Genomic DNA, 16,876 nt, shown 5'->3' with positions numbered 1-16,876 from the left:
GTTGGTAATTATTCAAGACCAGCAAGAAAGAAAAGGCCCCCCGACTATATCCATAGGCTAAGGCACCATCCTAGAATAATTTGTGAAAAGCAACCTTTCGCGCAACTCATGTGACCCGACTAAGCAAACGTAGGCTTGGGCTCGCAAGTAAGAAGCAAGTGATTGAGCAGCCCATGCTTGTTAGTGCTAACCTTTAATTACAAATTAGGCTTGACTAAGAACATAGAGAAGGCTCTTCCCAATCTAAGTTGGGTTTGGAACCCTTCTCCTATTTATCAAGCTTAGATTGGAAGCCAGCTAAAAAATGGATGCACGCCACTAGTATGGGTCACTTTGCTTTTGTTGCGGAGCTCACGGCTTTTTATTTTGTTAGGAGTAGGTGCTTGCAGGGCAGAGAGCATTTCCGTCGTGGAGGAAATCAATCCAACTACCGATTCCCCTGCGGCTACCTTGTCACGACTTCACCCCAGTCGAAGACCCCATTGTGGCATGCTTTGGGTCAGACTTTTCACAGATATAGACATTTTGGAGATGCAATCGATTAAGTTAATGTAGTCGTTTTGGTCTACTTTTGCATCTTGGCCATCCGATCAGCCCCATGCACATTCATAGGACCCTTCTCCCACTTTCCTTTACTAAAGAGTGTCTCCATGCCCGAGGAGAGTCCAAAGTGGAGTTGCAATGGTCGGTCTCGGATCAAATTGTTTGCATTTGGGAGTGTATTTTAGCTCAATAATGCAAGTGCTCGTGGCAGTAGGGAATCGATAGTCAGATCATAGATGGTACAAGCCCTAGTGCTCGTGGAGTGATCTCGACAACACTCAACAACTCTTTCCATCACTTAGAATCTCTTCATGTCTCTCTCTCTCTCTCGACCCCTTTCCTCTTTATCTTGCTTGGCCACGCTACAATGCCATAACATGTGAACTTTTTGTCGGAATGTGCAATTTGGCGATGTATGCGATGATAGATAATGAGGATGAAAATGGAGATGATCAGCCCATGTCCCCAACACCTTGCCCCATCCTCGTATCTTGTCTTTGTGGAGAGGACAAGATAGGGGCAACAGGAGATCTCATTCCCATTCGCACACCTTAACTATTGTGAAAATTCAGTTCCCTTTACACGTTTAGGAAGGCCCGCGGCTCGGGCAACCTCGAATGAGCACCGTTGTATCCAAGCGAGTACTTCTCGACGGGGATTCGCTTTTTTTGTTCATTCTCTAACAGATCTCACAAAAGCAGATTGCATGATTTGGTTCAATCCGATTCGACAGAAAAACTTAGCTAAACTACAATAATTTGGTTCCAATGAGTTCAAAATCTAATCGAATTGATTAAGGGCCTGAAATAGGATCGAATTAAACTAGGCTCATCATTTTTTATTCTACTTCTCTTACCTGGTGCTCTTGAATCTCTACAATATTTAACTTTTAACAAACTTAAATTTAGCAGTTTGAATCGAGTTATGGTCGTCACTCAAGGGCTTAATTAGAAAAAAAAATGTTCGATTAGAGGGTAAAGAAAACCAAAACCCTAGACAAATCTCAGCTTGAATTAAGGTTTCAACTTTGTAACTCCGGAAAGTTGAAACGTCGAGTTCAAGAATTCAATCTATCTGTCATATGATTTGTGGTTGCTCGACGGAGGCTGTCGATACCGGTTTGCGTGCTGGATTTTCTATCTACTCGGATCTTGCTCTCCATTGTTGCAAAGTGGAGTTCCAATTTGAAAGAAGTTGATCCGGAAATGGGGTTTTAGGGCTAAAAGTTGATTTTTTTTTGTTTTGAGAAATGAAACCAAGAGGGCTAAATCTTTTTCTCGTATTTTTGGCTCTCCCAGGCCAAAAAGAAAGGAAAAAAAAGAAATTAAAAAGATAAGAAGAAAATAATCGTTTAATTTTCTTTAAATTGTAAAAATTGTCCACCTCGGTGTCGATTATGCCACGTAGGATGTATGGTATCTATGTCGGTGATTTCCGGCCAAAATTAGCCGGATAGACTTAATTGGCAAAGTGTGAAAAAGTTCTTGGACTAAATTAGCACAATTGAAATAATTGATATCGAATTGACAATAATGCAATAGGTCTCATATTTTTTAGTACTTTCCATTGTAAAAAGTTATAGCTCCACTCAACCTCAAATCCAAGGCGAGCAAAATCTTATTGTTGTAATACTCTAATATCACATCGACTTATTGTTGGTACAACGGAAGTATTAAGACTGAAGGTGAGTTTCAGTCAAAGTTTTTAACAAGCCTCATAGTTCATGTTCAATTTGGAACCAATGCCCTACATAGAAAATGCTTGAATTTCGAGAAACACTTTGGACGGACTCCATGGATGGATCGGGCAGGATTATAGCCTTTAGATCATGCAAGACTTATAGAAATTACTATATGAAGTATTGTACATTTGTACTTGCATTTGAAACTACTATATACTCTGTTACCCGAGCTGAAATGAAAATGCTAGTTTCGGGAAACATCCGATTATGCAAATATCGCCAATAGTAAATTCCAGGTCCATGATATCAAAACCAACGGCATTGTGACTTCTAGTGCCCCATTTGCTTGGTTAATGCCATACTAATTGCATAGATAAGTCTAGGCTGTGTTTAGCTACCCGTATTTTACGAAAATTTTGGGAACGAAGCAGTCCTTAAACAAGTAATTGATCATGCGAGAATTGTTCATAAAGTTCTAAATCTCTTCTGCCTTTGCCAATTCAATCCTAAATATTTCAATTTTGCCAATTGAGTCCTAAAATTTTTCACATTTTGCTAGTTGAGTCCACCGGATCAATTTAGACTTGAATTCGTTGACGTGGATACCAATTGTTTTACGTGACACGGCCGACGCCGACGTAGATAAATTTTTAATGATCTTTTGTGAGTTTTTTTCATTTTTTCTTTCTTTTTTTTCTCCTTTCTTCTTTTGCCGGTGGCCGGGTGGGCTAGCCTCGACAAGGGCTCCCCTTGCCGGATCTAGCCTTGGCGAGGCTAACCCTCGCTGGGTCTCGCCCGGATGAGGGATCCCCTCACCCGATTAGGCGAGGCCGACCCTCGCCCGGCCATGGCCAATGGCCAGCCATCGCCTGTGGCGGCCGGCCACTAGCAAAAGGAAGAAGAAAGGTAAAAAGGGAAAGAAAAAAAGAAAAAAGAATCAGAAAAAAAAAAAATAAAAATAATTATTGAAATATTATCGGTCATTATCGACGTCGGCGCAGGCCATGCCACAAAAGACGATTGGCATCCATGTAAGCAATTTTTGACCAAAATTAGCCGGATAGACTCAATTGGCGAAATTATTAAGACTGAATTGATAAAAGTTTAATAAGTTGATGCCTTTTTTTGATAATTTTCTCATGTGATGATAGGTAATAAGGACGAAAATGGAGATGACCACCCCATGCCCTCTACACTTTGGCCCATCCTCGTATAATGTCTTTGTGGAAAAGACAAGATGGGGGCAATAGGAGATCTCATTCCCATTCCCACACCATCCCTTGGGTGAAAATTCAATTCCCATCCTACGTGGAATAGGGGCCGGCACTCGGGCCACCTTGAATGAGCACGGGTTATAAGCTAGTCGTTCTCGACAGGATTTGCTTTCGGTCGACCTCTAATCGATTGCACAAAAGCAGATTAAGTAGAGTCGGGATGAGCACGATTCAGTATGGCCCGATTTGGATGAAATATTATGCTAAAACTACAAAATATGGTGTTGAAAAGTTCAACACCAAACTAAATTAAGCGTCCAATTGTTTGAAGGAAAATTATTTTTTGACTTTTTGGTATTTTGATGAGAAAAACCAACTAATGTAAGAAAAAAAGGGGGTTTTTCATGGACTTAAAACAACAAATTTAGGTTGGAGAAAAGCGATTTCCTCTTCTTACAAGAAGGGAAAGTGATTCCCTAAACAATAAACAAATGAAATGAAAATCATTTTCCTCCTTTGTCATAATGTTTTGGGCAAAAATCACAAAAAATTCCAAACTATATCTACTATGACACATTTACTTTAAAACTTTTCTATGACACTAAAAATCTCAAACTTTTATATGTGTAACACATTTAGCCTTCGTCAAAGTTCCGTCAATGAGAAACGTTAAAAAAACTGCCTACATGAACATTAGAAAGCAAACGGTGTTGATATGTCACACATGTGACTTAAGGGGAAAAAAATCACGTTACTTTGACAGAAAAATCATCTGACAAAATCTTGACGGATGGTAAATATGTTACACATATATAAGTGTGGGATTTTTTATGTCAAAAAAAAAAAAAAAAAAAAAAAAGCTCCTCCTTCCACTGTAACCTACAACTATCTAAAAGAAACAATTTCTTTCGCTTTGTGCTTTGTAAATCCTGTGCCCATTCTTATTCATTGTTGCATCTTTTGAGTACTCCTCATGTTAACACAAACACACTTGCACACACCCCTTGACTTTAGCATTCGCAAAATGCAACAGCCACGCTACAGTGTCACCACATGTCAACTTCTTGTCGGACGAGCAATTTAACGATGTACACAATGATAGCAAAGTTGTCCAAAAAATTCTAAACGAAATATTATTAAGGGTTCGTTTGTTTGCAGGAAAATTATTTTTTCTATTTCCTCGGTTAGTTTATCATTGTTGTGCACCCTACCAATGCAAGCTATGAAAACCTACGACATAAGAACAGTGGATGTATCATCATATGCACTGATCTCAAAATCTATGTTTTCAGCGTCAAAGGGTTTCATCTCCGTGTTTGGACTTTGGCCGCTAGACATTGTCTGTGACACAATTCTTCGAAGCATACGAGGGAGATTTTCCTTTCCCTTTTGCAGAGAACTGCTCTTTGCATTCTATGAGTCAAGCAAGGGACCCAAGCCGACTCAGATAATTGTTTGCCGTTGTTGTTGCGTTTGATTTCCAAATGCCAAAGATGGTTTCTAGCTCTAGTTGTCCATCTCAAGTATCTAGATCACTGTCTGGCAACTCAGCTCACCTAATAAGCTTCAAAAATGTGATAAATTGAACTTATATAGTCAAAATGTTATCAGGTCATGCTGCTGTCTGCTGCTTGCTTAGAGCACCACTGCTATCACAATTAGTAATAAGTTCATATGCAAGCTTGTCACATGTCGACAACTTGAGGGTTGACCCATGTGGCGACTTAGGCTTTCTTGGTTGTTGAGACTCTGAGAGGAATGCTTTTGTATTTGGATGATCAAATGAAAATGGGGACGCTTCTTTATATAGTAGAGGGTCTTAAATTACAATCGTTAATCTAGATTTGATCTAATGGCTCGGATAGCATCTTCCCATCTACCTAACCATTGACAATAAATGAAAAGGTTCCAAAACACGTGACAATTACCATTTCGCCCGCTCCCGGAATATTCTAGAAAATGTTAGAAAACCCTAGGCAAACCCTAGAGGTCCAAGACACATCAAGTCTTGGGGTTCTTCTCGGCCACATGATCTATCGGTTGTGCCACGAAAACCTCGGAACGTGTGACGGTGACCTAGTTTAGCCATTTTATAGGTTAAGCATATGGAAGAGCTAGGTATTGGAAACACCCGAACCAGTTTAACATACACAAAAATTTGGAGTGCTTCGTGCCAAAGGAAGTTAACATCTCTTCATCGTATTAGCTCGAGCATTTTAAGATATGACCCTCTGGTCATCTCAATACTTAATCACCAGTTTGGCGTAATATGCTCTTTGATCTATCGGTTATCGGCTAATCTTCACATGGTACTTATTATCTGAATGCAATGCAATCTTGAAGGTCTACAATTTGTACCCCTTGTTATATGTGATGCTCCATTGATTTAGAAGATGCAAACAAGATCTCTGCTTTGCATTTTTTTTTTTTTTGGCCATTTGTATCTCCAAAGACTCTGGAAACATCTTCAGGAACAGTTTAAACCGGATTACCGTTTGCTTTTTATCAAGGGCCGCCCTTCCCATTATCAACTAACTAGAGTTGGACAGGTTAGGTTTCTTCGATGTCATCAAAGATGGCAATTGAATCGATGACATTTTCCAAAAGGTCAAGATATAATACATCGATGCATGATCTGTACTTCGTGTCCTAAAATTGTCACTGCCCAAGTAACGAATGACAGGGTTATCCTGCGTGTCAGGACCAGAATCATGATGATCGTCTTGTTTTCTTGTCGAAACTGCACCTCGAGAACCTTTAGACACGTCACAAAGTAAAGCGAGTGCGTCCAGACTTAGAGTTACCTAGGCGCAAACTGAAACATACACCTTGGTCCTTATTAAAAGAGTAACACATTGAAAATTAACACACAACCTCACAACATTTCATGAATTTTAAATCCAAAAGATTATAAACCTAAGTTGTTATACAAATAAATATAATTCCAAACCTATATAAAACTATATCTACTTATGCCATTCATCTCAATTCATTTTTAGGTTCTACAGCTACTGATGATTAGGACTAAAATAGTATTAGCTGAGGGTGCTACAATTCCAGGGTAGTTATGTTCCCAATTTTTTAAATCGAAAACCAACCATGTTGAGCTCGGAACCGGCCGGAGTTTTTTTTTTTCCCCTTTAATTTTGTTTCAATAAATACCTTATGTTAAAAAAGAGAGAGATAGAGAAAAATAACTTACTTAGGGTTGGACCTTGGAGCCGACCTTGCAGGTTTCTGGTTCCTCGGTAGACCTGATCGGTTCAAGGTGTAGAACCAGGAACCAAACCAATCAAGGCATGTTCTTAATTATTAGAATCGAGAACTAGACCGGCTCCTTTGTGAATCAGCCGGTCTGGGCCGATAACCAGATGGAATCGGCCCAGCTGCTGACTTCCAGCATCAGCAGGAGGTTTTTGGGAATTGGATCTTGACATATTGTATGTGTTTGACAGCAAGTTTCGTCTGGTCTTTTGGAATTTTGCGGATGTGGCCACGTCCAAGCACAAACCGGTAAATGAAAGCCCTACAATTTAGTTGTTGATTTTGACTTTAAAAGGTGTATGAGAACCCACATTGAACAAAATTAAACTTCGGCTCAAGTTGAACATTAGTCAAGAGCGTGGAAACCATCTTTCCACATTACCTGTTCCATCTACTCCCTAAAAAAAAAATTGTACGATCTCTATTTTGGCCTAATGGAGAAAGGGTAGTCTCAAACAGAAGAAGGGTACTCTAGTCATGGAACACACCATTCCCGATTCCCATGTCCATTAGAAGATTAAAGAAGGAAGAGCCAATGAATGTGAACTAGTTCATTGCGATCGACCAAGATTAGTTCAGATATACCGAATCTGAAGAAGAAGAAGAAGAAGAAGCAGCAGCCAAGACGTAGAGAGAGAGAGAGAGAAGGGGTCGAACAACTAACCATCTCTATCTAATGTGGTCGATGTATGCACACACAAATACCTACATTCCCGAAAAAGTATCAAAAAAATTATAAACCTATTATATTGATACATATTCAGTCCATTCAGCCAGTTTAGATCGAAAACAACCGACATGGACAACGGCCCTTCTACGTAGCACCGTGCGGACGTTGACATGGATTTTTTTTGTACATTTTTAAATTTTTATGTTTTTATTCTTACCCTCGCCCAGGCGAGGCCCAAAGAGGCTGCCTTGGCTTGGGCGAGGGTAGACCTCACTGGCCATGGCCTATGGCCGGTTGTTGGCCTGCCACCGGCAAAAAGAAAAGGGAAGAAAGAAAAGTGTGAAAAAAATAAAAAATATCACAAAAGCTATTTAAAAATTATAATAAAAGAATGTGAATGTCGATGTTGGTGATGCCACGTAAGACGACCGGCATTCTTATTAGTGGTTTTTGGCCTAAATTAATTGGATGGATTGAATTGATATCAATGCAATGTAAAAATGTTTATGACTAAATTAGTCCAATTTAAAGGTTTAGAATTAAATTGATACCGGTTTATGACTTTTAATACTTTTTCCCTAACTCCACAATCTCTCTCTCCTACACCCCTACCATATCCATTTCTCACTAAACCCTCTCACCTCTCACCTCGAAACCACCTCCTTCCACCTATGCAGGGGAACCACCATGGGCATGGTGGCAAACCTCCGATCGGCATTGTAAAGAAGGAACGAGGCGTTTCAAACAGTCACTAGCCTATGTGATGGCCGGCCACTGGCAAGGGTGAGGTCTGAGACACGCTCGTTGGCCTCTGGTAATGGCAAGGAGTGGCCTTGCTCAACCCTCATTCTCGCTGATGACCAACTACCTCCGTTGAACATCACAAGGGTTAGCGACTGGCCGAGGCAAATAAAGAGAAAAGAGAAAAGAAAGAAAAGCAAAGCAGGGAAAGAAAAGCTAAGGAGGAAAAAAAAGAAGGGAAAAAATCAATAAAAATATAACAAAAAATTTGAAAAAACATTTAAAAATAAAAATAATAATATCCATGTCAATGCCAAATGTGCCACATAGGATGGCAGGCGGGCCGACCACCTTCGCTAGCCATCACAAGAGGAAAATAAAGAATAAAGAAAGAGGAAAGAAAAGCAAACGGCAAAACAAAGAAGGAAAAAAGAAAAAGAAAAATAAAAAATTGGAAAAAAATATTTAAAAATTAAATGATATCCACGTCAATGCCGGGTGTGCCACGTTGGATGGTAAGCGTCCACTTCGGCAATTTCCAGCTTAAATTGACCGAATTGGCTCAATCGAGTATCATTATGAAAAGATTTAGAACTAAATCGGATCAATTTAGAGGTTTAATACCAAATTGAAACAAATGCAATAGGTTTAGGACTTTTTGAGTAACTTCTCCCCAAAATGCTTGTCTTCACTCTTGCATCTTGATTTGCAGCGTACATAGGTTCATCGCGGCAAAAAATCACCTTATTGCCGATCCAAATTTGTCCTTATTTTTCTTTACTTCAAAGTATCTATTCACTCTCTATCCTAATTTCTGTTTTTTGTGTAAGCATGTGCATCTTCAAATTCCCCTTCTCAAAGAAGGACTGTAATCACTTTTTGTTGTATATCCTAATTTCCATTTTAGTACAACATTCCATCAATTTACATGGCATGCGCCGATGTTGACATTTTTAACAATATTTTATTTTTTTTTGAATTTTTTGACCTTTTTTATTTGCTTTTCGTTTTTTCTCTCATTTTTCTTTTCATTTTGGTTGGCCTAGCGACCCTTGTCAGCCATTTGGCCATTATGCCCTAGCCGGCCATGGTACTCACCCAAGGCCATCACGATCTCACCGGCCGCAAACAAGGCGACCCCTCAAATCTGCCGAGGGCTCGCTAGGCCTCGTCGGCCAAAATGAAGGGGAAAAAATAGAGACTAAAAGAGAAAAAATAATAATAATAGAGAAAATAGAATAAAAGAGAAAATTATAAAATTGTTCAATATATCATTATGAAATGGCCATGTCACCATTCGGTCATGTCATGTAAGATGTCCAGCATCCACTTCAATAATTTCTTGTCAAAATGGCCGAAAGGACTAAATTGATATTAACGTGAAAAGGTTAGGAATTAATTCGCACAGACGCATTTAGATTTTTTTTTTTTTTTTTTTTTGTACTTTCCCTATGATACCTCATAAGCTAAAGAGCCCTGCTTAGCAATGATATCTGAAAGGGCGATCGCAGAGTACTCGTCGAACCGACTTTCAAGGTATGAAAAAAAACTATATTGAAAAGAAAAACACAAGTATGTATTGGCAAAGCCTGACTCAAAATTTATTGGGATCACTCCATCCTTTCCTCCAAAATTCTCATGACTCATTGAAATACTCTCCAATTCAACGGGCAAAATTTAAAAAAACCATGGGTTTCTCCTTCCACACACTTAAAAAAAAAAAAATCATACAACTTCAACCGCAGTGCATTGCAACTTGGGCAACATCTCAAGCATGTCGAAAGTAAGCATCGAGGCCCTCGGCTTCGGGGGCCGGACCAATAGCCCGGCTGGGAGAGGGCCCGGCGCGGAGCGCTGGCATGCGCCGAGCCACTTGGCTTGCATGTACTTGTGCTTCCTCCACGGGCCCATGCAGATCCTCTTCTCCTTCGTGCACCTCTTGGCGGCCGCGCACAGCGCCTTGATCAGCGGCCTCAGCCTCTCGGCTTTGCCGACGAAGACCTCTGGCAACCGCCCGATCAGCCGGTTGTACCCCTCGCAAGCCCTTGCCATCTCGAACTCCGCCCGGAAATTGAGCTCGATTATCACTCTCACCGCTCCTTTCTTGGGACTCGATTCATCCACCACTTCCAAGTACGTGTGCTCCCCTGAGGACGAAATTGAGTAAAAATTTCAGCAATTTGGTCATTGCATAAAAAAAAAAATTATTACTAAAATTGCAAACTCGCCCACCAACTGGAAATGGGTGTACTAATCAGCAATCAGATTACCATGCCAGAATTGAAAGATTTAGAGTAATCCGAAAATAGCCATTTTTATAATTACCTGAGGGCATATCTGGTGAGCTCCTCCATTTGGATTTGCAAATGGCACAGTTGAAGCCATTGCCCCGGAGCCGGTCACAAACGTCCTGCCGACGGCAACTCTGGCAACCCCCTGTGGCGGAGTTAACACAATCGCACTGCGAACTGTTCCAATTCAATTCCATCAAGCATTCTTTAGTGGCTTGCCTGATTCTTGACTCGATTGAACTGGTCCGACACAGAGTCGCCTGCAAAAGTGAGAATCGTTCACCACCAATACGTATTCATAGCGGGAAAAATTTAATAAAAAACTTCCGACAGTTAATCAAATTGATTAGTTAGTTACCTGAACGAGATGTTCCTGAGACTCCCAAAATGCTCTGCTCTCTTTAGCATTGGACGACCCGCCGTCCTCGTCATTCACTAGATCCTCGAACCCGTCGCGGGAGCTGCACGAACTCTCTGGCGACGCCACGCCTTCGTCCAGAAACTCAAAGAAGACGTCCAGCGAAGTCTCTGGCTCGCCGGGGAACTCGACTTGTCCGTGGACATCCCGGCAAGTCGCCGGAGTTTCGGCCATGGATGTTCTGTCGGATTGGAATGAGACTACCATTTTTTTTCTCGCAGTTGCAAATCCTCAATCACGCGAGTCAATGTATTTATAGCGACGATCCGGTTTCGGTGTTCCTCGTCGGTGGGACCCGAAGGGGTTTCCCGAGGTGGACAGAACAGGCCGCCACGAAGATGACTGTCCGTTTCATGCCGACGTGGCGGGACCGGATTGGGTCGTGGGCGAGGAGATCCCATCGGGTGGTTTGATCAGACAGCTGTGTTCCACGTAGGATTGACCAATGAGATTGTGCTCGGGGAGTTTTATTGTGGATATGCTCGAATATTCTAATTTTAGTATTTTAGGCGCTTTTCGTACTGTAAATTCTCTCGCTCTCGCCTTGCCACATTTTTGTTATTTTATTCGGCCAAAGGAATATTTAATAATGTTGACATAAAAAAAAAAAAATTGGTGAGGTCTATCCAGATCTCTGGATATTTGGGGGGGCCCACGTCAACCATGAATTAAGAACACAGCAAGATGATACTTACAGGTAAGCACTCGTCAATCATCCTCTGCAAGGAAAAATAAAAACGAGTAAATTAAGGGGGAATAAACGATTAATTTACTAAATTAATTATGAATGAGAATATGCAAAAGAAAATTACTTATTGTAGATCTGTCGTATTATTTGTGAATCAATGTTTAGAATTAAGAGAGCCCTCCGATGCTAGATCCTTCATTTGTTGGAAACACGTAGCAGAAGTTCCATATGAGGAGATCGCCGAGAGAGAGTCCAAGTCCGAACCCATCAACATATCCCAATGGATCTCTTTTTCAATCAAAAGCTTAAGTTAATGAGTTATAAATCAACTAGGATATATTAACCGCTCAACGCTACATTAATTTTAAAATTATTTGCCAACTTTCCGATACTTTGATTATGGAAAACCAATCGATGTACAAAAAAATGTATTTCGTTGACTGAAAATAACAATTTTAGATTGAGAGAAAACGATCTCCCCTTCTAACAAGAAAGAAATCACTTTCCCTAAATCACTAAACAAATAAAATGAAAATCATTTTCCACATGGAAATTATTTTCTTTTGTCATAAAATTTTAGGCCAAGATCACAAAAAATCTCAAACTGTGACCAATGTGATGCACTTACCTTAACTTTTTTCCTATAATGCCAAAAATCACAAACTTCTACCTATATGGCACATTTACCCTCATTCAAATTTCCGTTGACGAGAACCATTAAAAAGCTACCTACATGACCACCGAAAAGCAAACAGTGTTGATATGTCACCCACGTGCCTCAAGGGAAATACAGACAACAACTTTGCTTTAGCTGAAAAATCATCCGACGAAATCTTAACGGAGGGCAAATACGTCACATATATGTTTTAGTTTGAGGTTTTTGAAAAAGTTTAGAGTAAATATGTATACAGTAGTTGTACATTATTGTTCCTATATTATAAATGGAATCTTGGATCTGCTGCTAGTGATCTTACTAATACAATTACGCTCTTGTTAGATTCCTTCCCTTAGAGGGTTCGAGAGAGACTGCTTTGATGAAGTGCTCCATTGGGTGGGTTCAGTTCTCTTCTCTCACATGCTTGTATTCCTTTTTGTTCGTCTAAACTAAAGATACAGTTTCTCGAGCACTCGATGTGATGGCACAACTTCGTAATGCATTTGAGAAAGTCTTGATGCTGTTCCCACGTCTGAAAATTCAAGTTCGGCATGTTTGAGGTTCTTTTAGGCCTTTCCTTTTGCCTTTTTCTTTCCTTTTTGTACTGTAGCATTTTGTTAAAATATGGCATCATACGCGGTCCGTTTAAGCTAACCTCATCGCACCTTATCACCTATGGATCTGATCAATGTCGTGCCCGTAATTCGAAATAATTTACTTTCTCTGGGCTTAAATCTCAAAAAAGTTGTGCAGAGTTAAAATCGAACCTGGGAGTTTGAGCTTGACACTGATTTAGGTTATAACCTCAGTGGCAAAAGAGTTCATGCCAACGGAGTATGGCTGATTTGCAGAGCCTCTTTGGTGAGTCTATCACTCTCCTCCGGTATTTAGAAAGACGCTTCAAATCTCTTTCATTGGCTAAGTGGTGGAACCTTAAATCTTTGTGTTGCATTGGAAAATCAGCACGAGCGTAAGTTTTGGTGCCCTTTTGCGACCAAATCGTAGGCTTTTAATGCCAGAAAGTGAAAGCCATCTTGTCCTCGGTGGCAACTAATTTACAGTTTTCAGGTTATGCACCGGTCAAATATTGACTTGGGATGAGAGGCTCTTGGTAGATTACTGGGAATTCAATCTACCAAAGTCAAGTGTATGAAAAGTGGGGCAAGTACAAAACAAGTTTTAAATCTATTGCATTTGTACTAATTGAATCCTAATTCAGTCCTATAATATTTTCATATTTTCCCAATGAATCCATCCGGCCAATTTGGCTGGAAATCGCTAACGAAGATGTCGGTTATCCTACGTGGCACCGTTAACGTTGACATGGACATTTTTAGTAATGTTTTAATTTTTAATTTTTTAATTTTTTCTTTCCCTTTACAATTTTTTATTTTTTTGTTTTTTCTTTCCTTTCATAATTTTTGGTTTTTTCCTTTCATTTTGGTCGGCGAGGGTCGCGGCCCTCGCCCAATGGCTAGCGATGAGAAGAAAAAAAAACAAAGAAAAAAACAAAAAAATTAAATTTAAATTCTTAAATTGTAAAAATTGTTTTTGTCATCATTTACCGTGCCACGTAAGACAGTTGGCGTCCACATCAACGATTTTCAGCCAATTCAATTGATAAAGTGTGAAAGATTTAGGATTCAATTAAAGGTTTGTGACTGAATTTACAGCAATGCAACTGATTTATGACTTGTTTTGGACTTTCCCCTATAGAAAGTTATAGCTCCATTCCATCTCAAATCTGTGACGAACAAAATCTTATTGCCACAATACCGGAAAATCACATCGACAGTAATTGCAGATTCAAAGGAAGACTAAAGGTGAGCTTTAGTCAATGTTTTAAACAAGCTACATAGTTCATGTTCAATTTGAAACATATGCCCTGTATAGGAAATGCTTGAATTTGGAGAAACACTCGTTCTATGTATCGGGCATGGTGATTTAGTTTAGGTTTAATGCCACGAAAAACTTCAAAACTGGTGCACTTTGATAAATTGATGTAGAATAATTGACGTGTGATTTCTTGGAAAAACGTGATCGCAAGAAATCAGTAGATTTCAGTAATTTGGGGATGGTGCGCTCCGATTATACGATGGATTTTTGTGTTTCGGAGTCGTTTAGATAGGTTTTCGAGCAGTTTTCTACTTTAGGCAACTTTGTGATATATTCAATCACAATATTTGATTTGAATTCTGTTGATTTAATTTGATTCTTATTTGATTAGGATTAGATTTGATTCGTATTTAATTTCTTAAGGGGTTCTATCTATATAAAGGATGTCCGCCCTATGTAATCGACATCATTATTCAATCAATTTTAGTATATCAATTTCCTGTTAATATTCCTTTGCGTCATAAATTTAACCCAAACTATTTTTTTGACCATTAAAAATCCGGTGCACTTGTGACAAATTTGCCTCAAATTACTTTTTTGACTACAAAAAATCCTAAACTAGTAGATTGTGAAAAATTTTCTACAAATTAATTTTTTTAGCACAAAAAATCACAAACTGGTACACATGTGACAAATTTACCGTTAGTTTTCGTTAAATTGAGTTAATACCACAAAAAATTCCAAATTGATACAGGCGTATTAGTTTGGGGCATTTCGTGGTATTAACCCTTTTATTACTATATATATATTTATATATATTTGAGTCTGAAACTGCTATATACTCCGCTTTTCGAGTTGAAATGAAAATGCTAGTTTCGGGAAACATTAGAGCATGCGAGTATTGCCCATAGTAAATTCCATTTTAATAGCAAATCAACAGCATTGGGAATTCTAATGCCCCAATGACTGTCAATGCCTACAAAACGTAATTTGCCCGACTACTGTATCACCGTAAGTATTGACTGATTAAAGTCTACCATACCAAGTCCGTAGATGAGTCTAGACTGTTCTTTTTTTTTTGGTCGAAAGTCTAGGCTGTGTATTTTTTTTTTTTTTTGGTTAGAAAGTCTAGGCTGTGTTTAGCTACCTGTACTTTATGGAGATTTCGTGAACGAATCACTACTTAAACAACTAATTGATGAGGGTATTTTTACACATTCTAATGCATCGTCCTTTTCTCATATTACAATACAATATCATTAAATTAGAAAGTAAGTTATTTCGAATTAAGTATAAACATGACTCAAGGTATGGTATAATATAATATGTTACATTGCGTCGCGATTATTTAGTGCTACATGGTGAGCCTTATATTGAGAGAGAGAGAGAGAGAGAGAGAGAGAGAGAGAGAGAGGAGAGAGGTGTTTCAAATACTGCATATAAGTTGCAGACTTATTCAAGTAAAACATCATAGTTCCCACATGTACTGCTGTCATAACTTAGAAACTATAAGCAAGCGAAACATATAGGACTCTTCAACCTTCTGGTACTAGGGCAATACGCATCATCTCTCTTATCACTTTATTCAACAGTATTCCAGACTCACATTATTCTTGTTCGCGTAGGCCCAATAATAAGCTTAGAAGACAGTAAAAGTAAAAGTCGATCCACATAAAACTTTAGCTAGGATTATAGAGAATAACCCTCTCTCGCACGGTTTGGTTCTATGGCCAGCCAAACACAGTAGTGGGGACGCTGTTATGGACATGGTTGGGTCCTCCTGGCGCTTTATCCACCGAGTTCAGATCCCCAGTCAACGCCCTCCCAACAGAGCTTGGCTTGGTTACATCGCTGTAGCCAAGCTGGCGCCAAAGAAGACGGCTATCGATCCTCTTCCCCGCGAGGGCACGTCCCTGCGCATTCACGACGAGAAGCATGAAAAGAACTGCCACGAGCGAAACCCGCCCAGCATTCGAAGAACCAGCCATATGTGATCAAATGCTTTGTTTCCCAAGAAAAATTTGAGCACGGCAATTGACTGGAAGGATACAAAACGTGGGTATAGTAGCTTGAGCTACCATGCAAGCCCAAGGCAAACTGTTCTTCTGTGTGGGCTTGATCTGAGTCTTCAGCCGCTCTATTTATAGACAAGCCATTGGAATGTTAGGATTCTGTTAGATATATATTATAATTACGATTCCGTGTATATCTCAGAATGGTAATCATGATCGATTGTAATTGATATTGCAATATTGTGTTACTATAGATATCTTTTCTGTAAATCCTATAAGTAGGATTCTGTATAGACATTGAAAGATACACAGAATCGTAATCGTAATATATATCCAACAGAATTCTAATATTCCAACACAAACGATAAGAAAAATATGTGATACTGCTTATTGTGGGCGTCCTATTGCCATAAGGGCGTACGTAATATGAAAACCAAATTGGTCATTTGGATATTAAGTTTAAGCATCTCTTCTTCCATTTTCCTGCGCGAACTGTCGACCCACCCAGAAGTCACAGGATAGAAAATGGTATTTAAATCCCAAAAACCTGGTCATCAATGCCTTAATACCATTGTTATTGGACGGTTTTTTGGATGGTGACTGCAAACAAATTGCCGAGGTTTTATTTGCTTTCAGAAAGTGTTTCGGATAGGCACAAAGATTGTTAAAAGATTTCATTTATCGCCTCGTCTTCCATTTTCTTGCGGGCGCCATCACACTCTCAAAAGTAAATCCGTCAAACAGGTGGGTTAGGTTGAAAATGGTCCGACTCAAATAGACTCATTTAACCTATTTTGACCTATTTCCATGCAATGCGATTCAAATGACTCATACTCAACTTGTAACCAACATATACCAGACCG

The 16,876-nt window shown here is 39.4% G+C and overlaps 2 protein-coding genes across 3 annotated transcripts in view; both read right to left on the bottom strand.

Annotated features, from left to right (window-relative positions):
• The window catches only part of LOC115746805, a 959,385-nt gene that overhangs the window by 641,787 nt on the left and 300,722 nt on the right, over nt 1-16,876 (bottom strand). The window lies entirely within an intron of this gene.
• Nucleotides 9,693-11,033, bottom strand: LOC115746896. 2 transcript variants are annotated; one of them, XM_048282121.1, is made up of 4 exons: nt 10,763-11,033; nt 10,439-10,664; nt 9,826-10,260; nt 9,693-9,795 (listed from the first exon to the last, which is right to left on the bottom strand). In XM_048282121.1, exons 1-3 carry the CDS (start codon nt 11,027-11,029, stop codon nt 9,839-9,841), a joined length of 915 nt encoding a protein of 304 aa, XP_048138078.1. In that variant the 5' UTR covers nt 11,030-11,033; the 3' UTR covers nt 9,693-9,795; nt 9,826-9,838. The 2 variants fall into 2 exon arrangements, with proteins under 2 accessions (XP_048138078.1, XP_048138079.1); XM_048282122.1 differs by having other exon boundaries at nt 9,693-9,799; nt 9,830-10,260.

This window comes from Rhodamnia argentea, chromosome 7, assembly GCF_020921035.1.
Source record: "Rhodamnia argentea isolate NSW1041297 chromosome 7, ASM2092103v1, whole genome shotgun sequence".
NCBI classification, from domain to species: Eukaryota; Viridiplantae; Streptophyta; class Magnoliopsida; order Myrtales; family Myrtaceae; genus Rhodamnia; species Rhodamnia argentea.
Note: the sequence above shows the minus strand (reverse complement) of the source record. Positions and strands in the feature narration are given on the sequence as shown.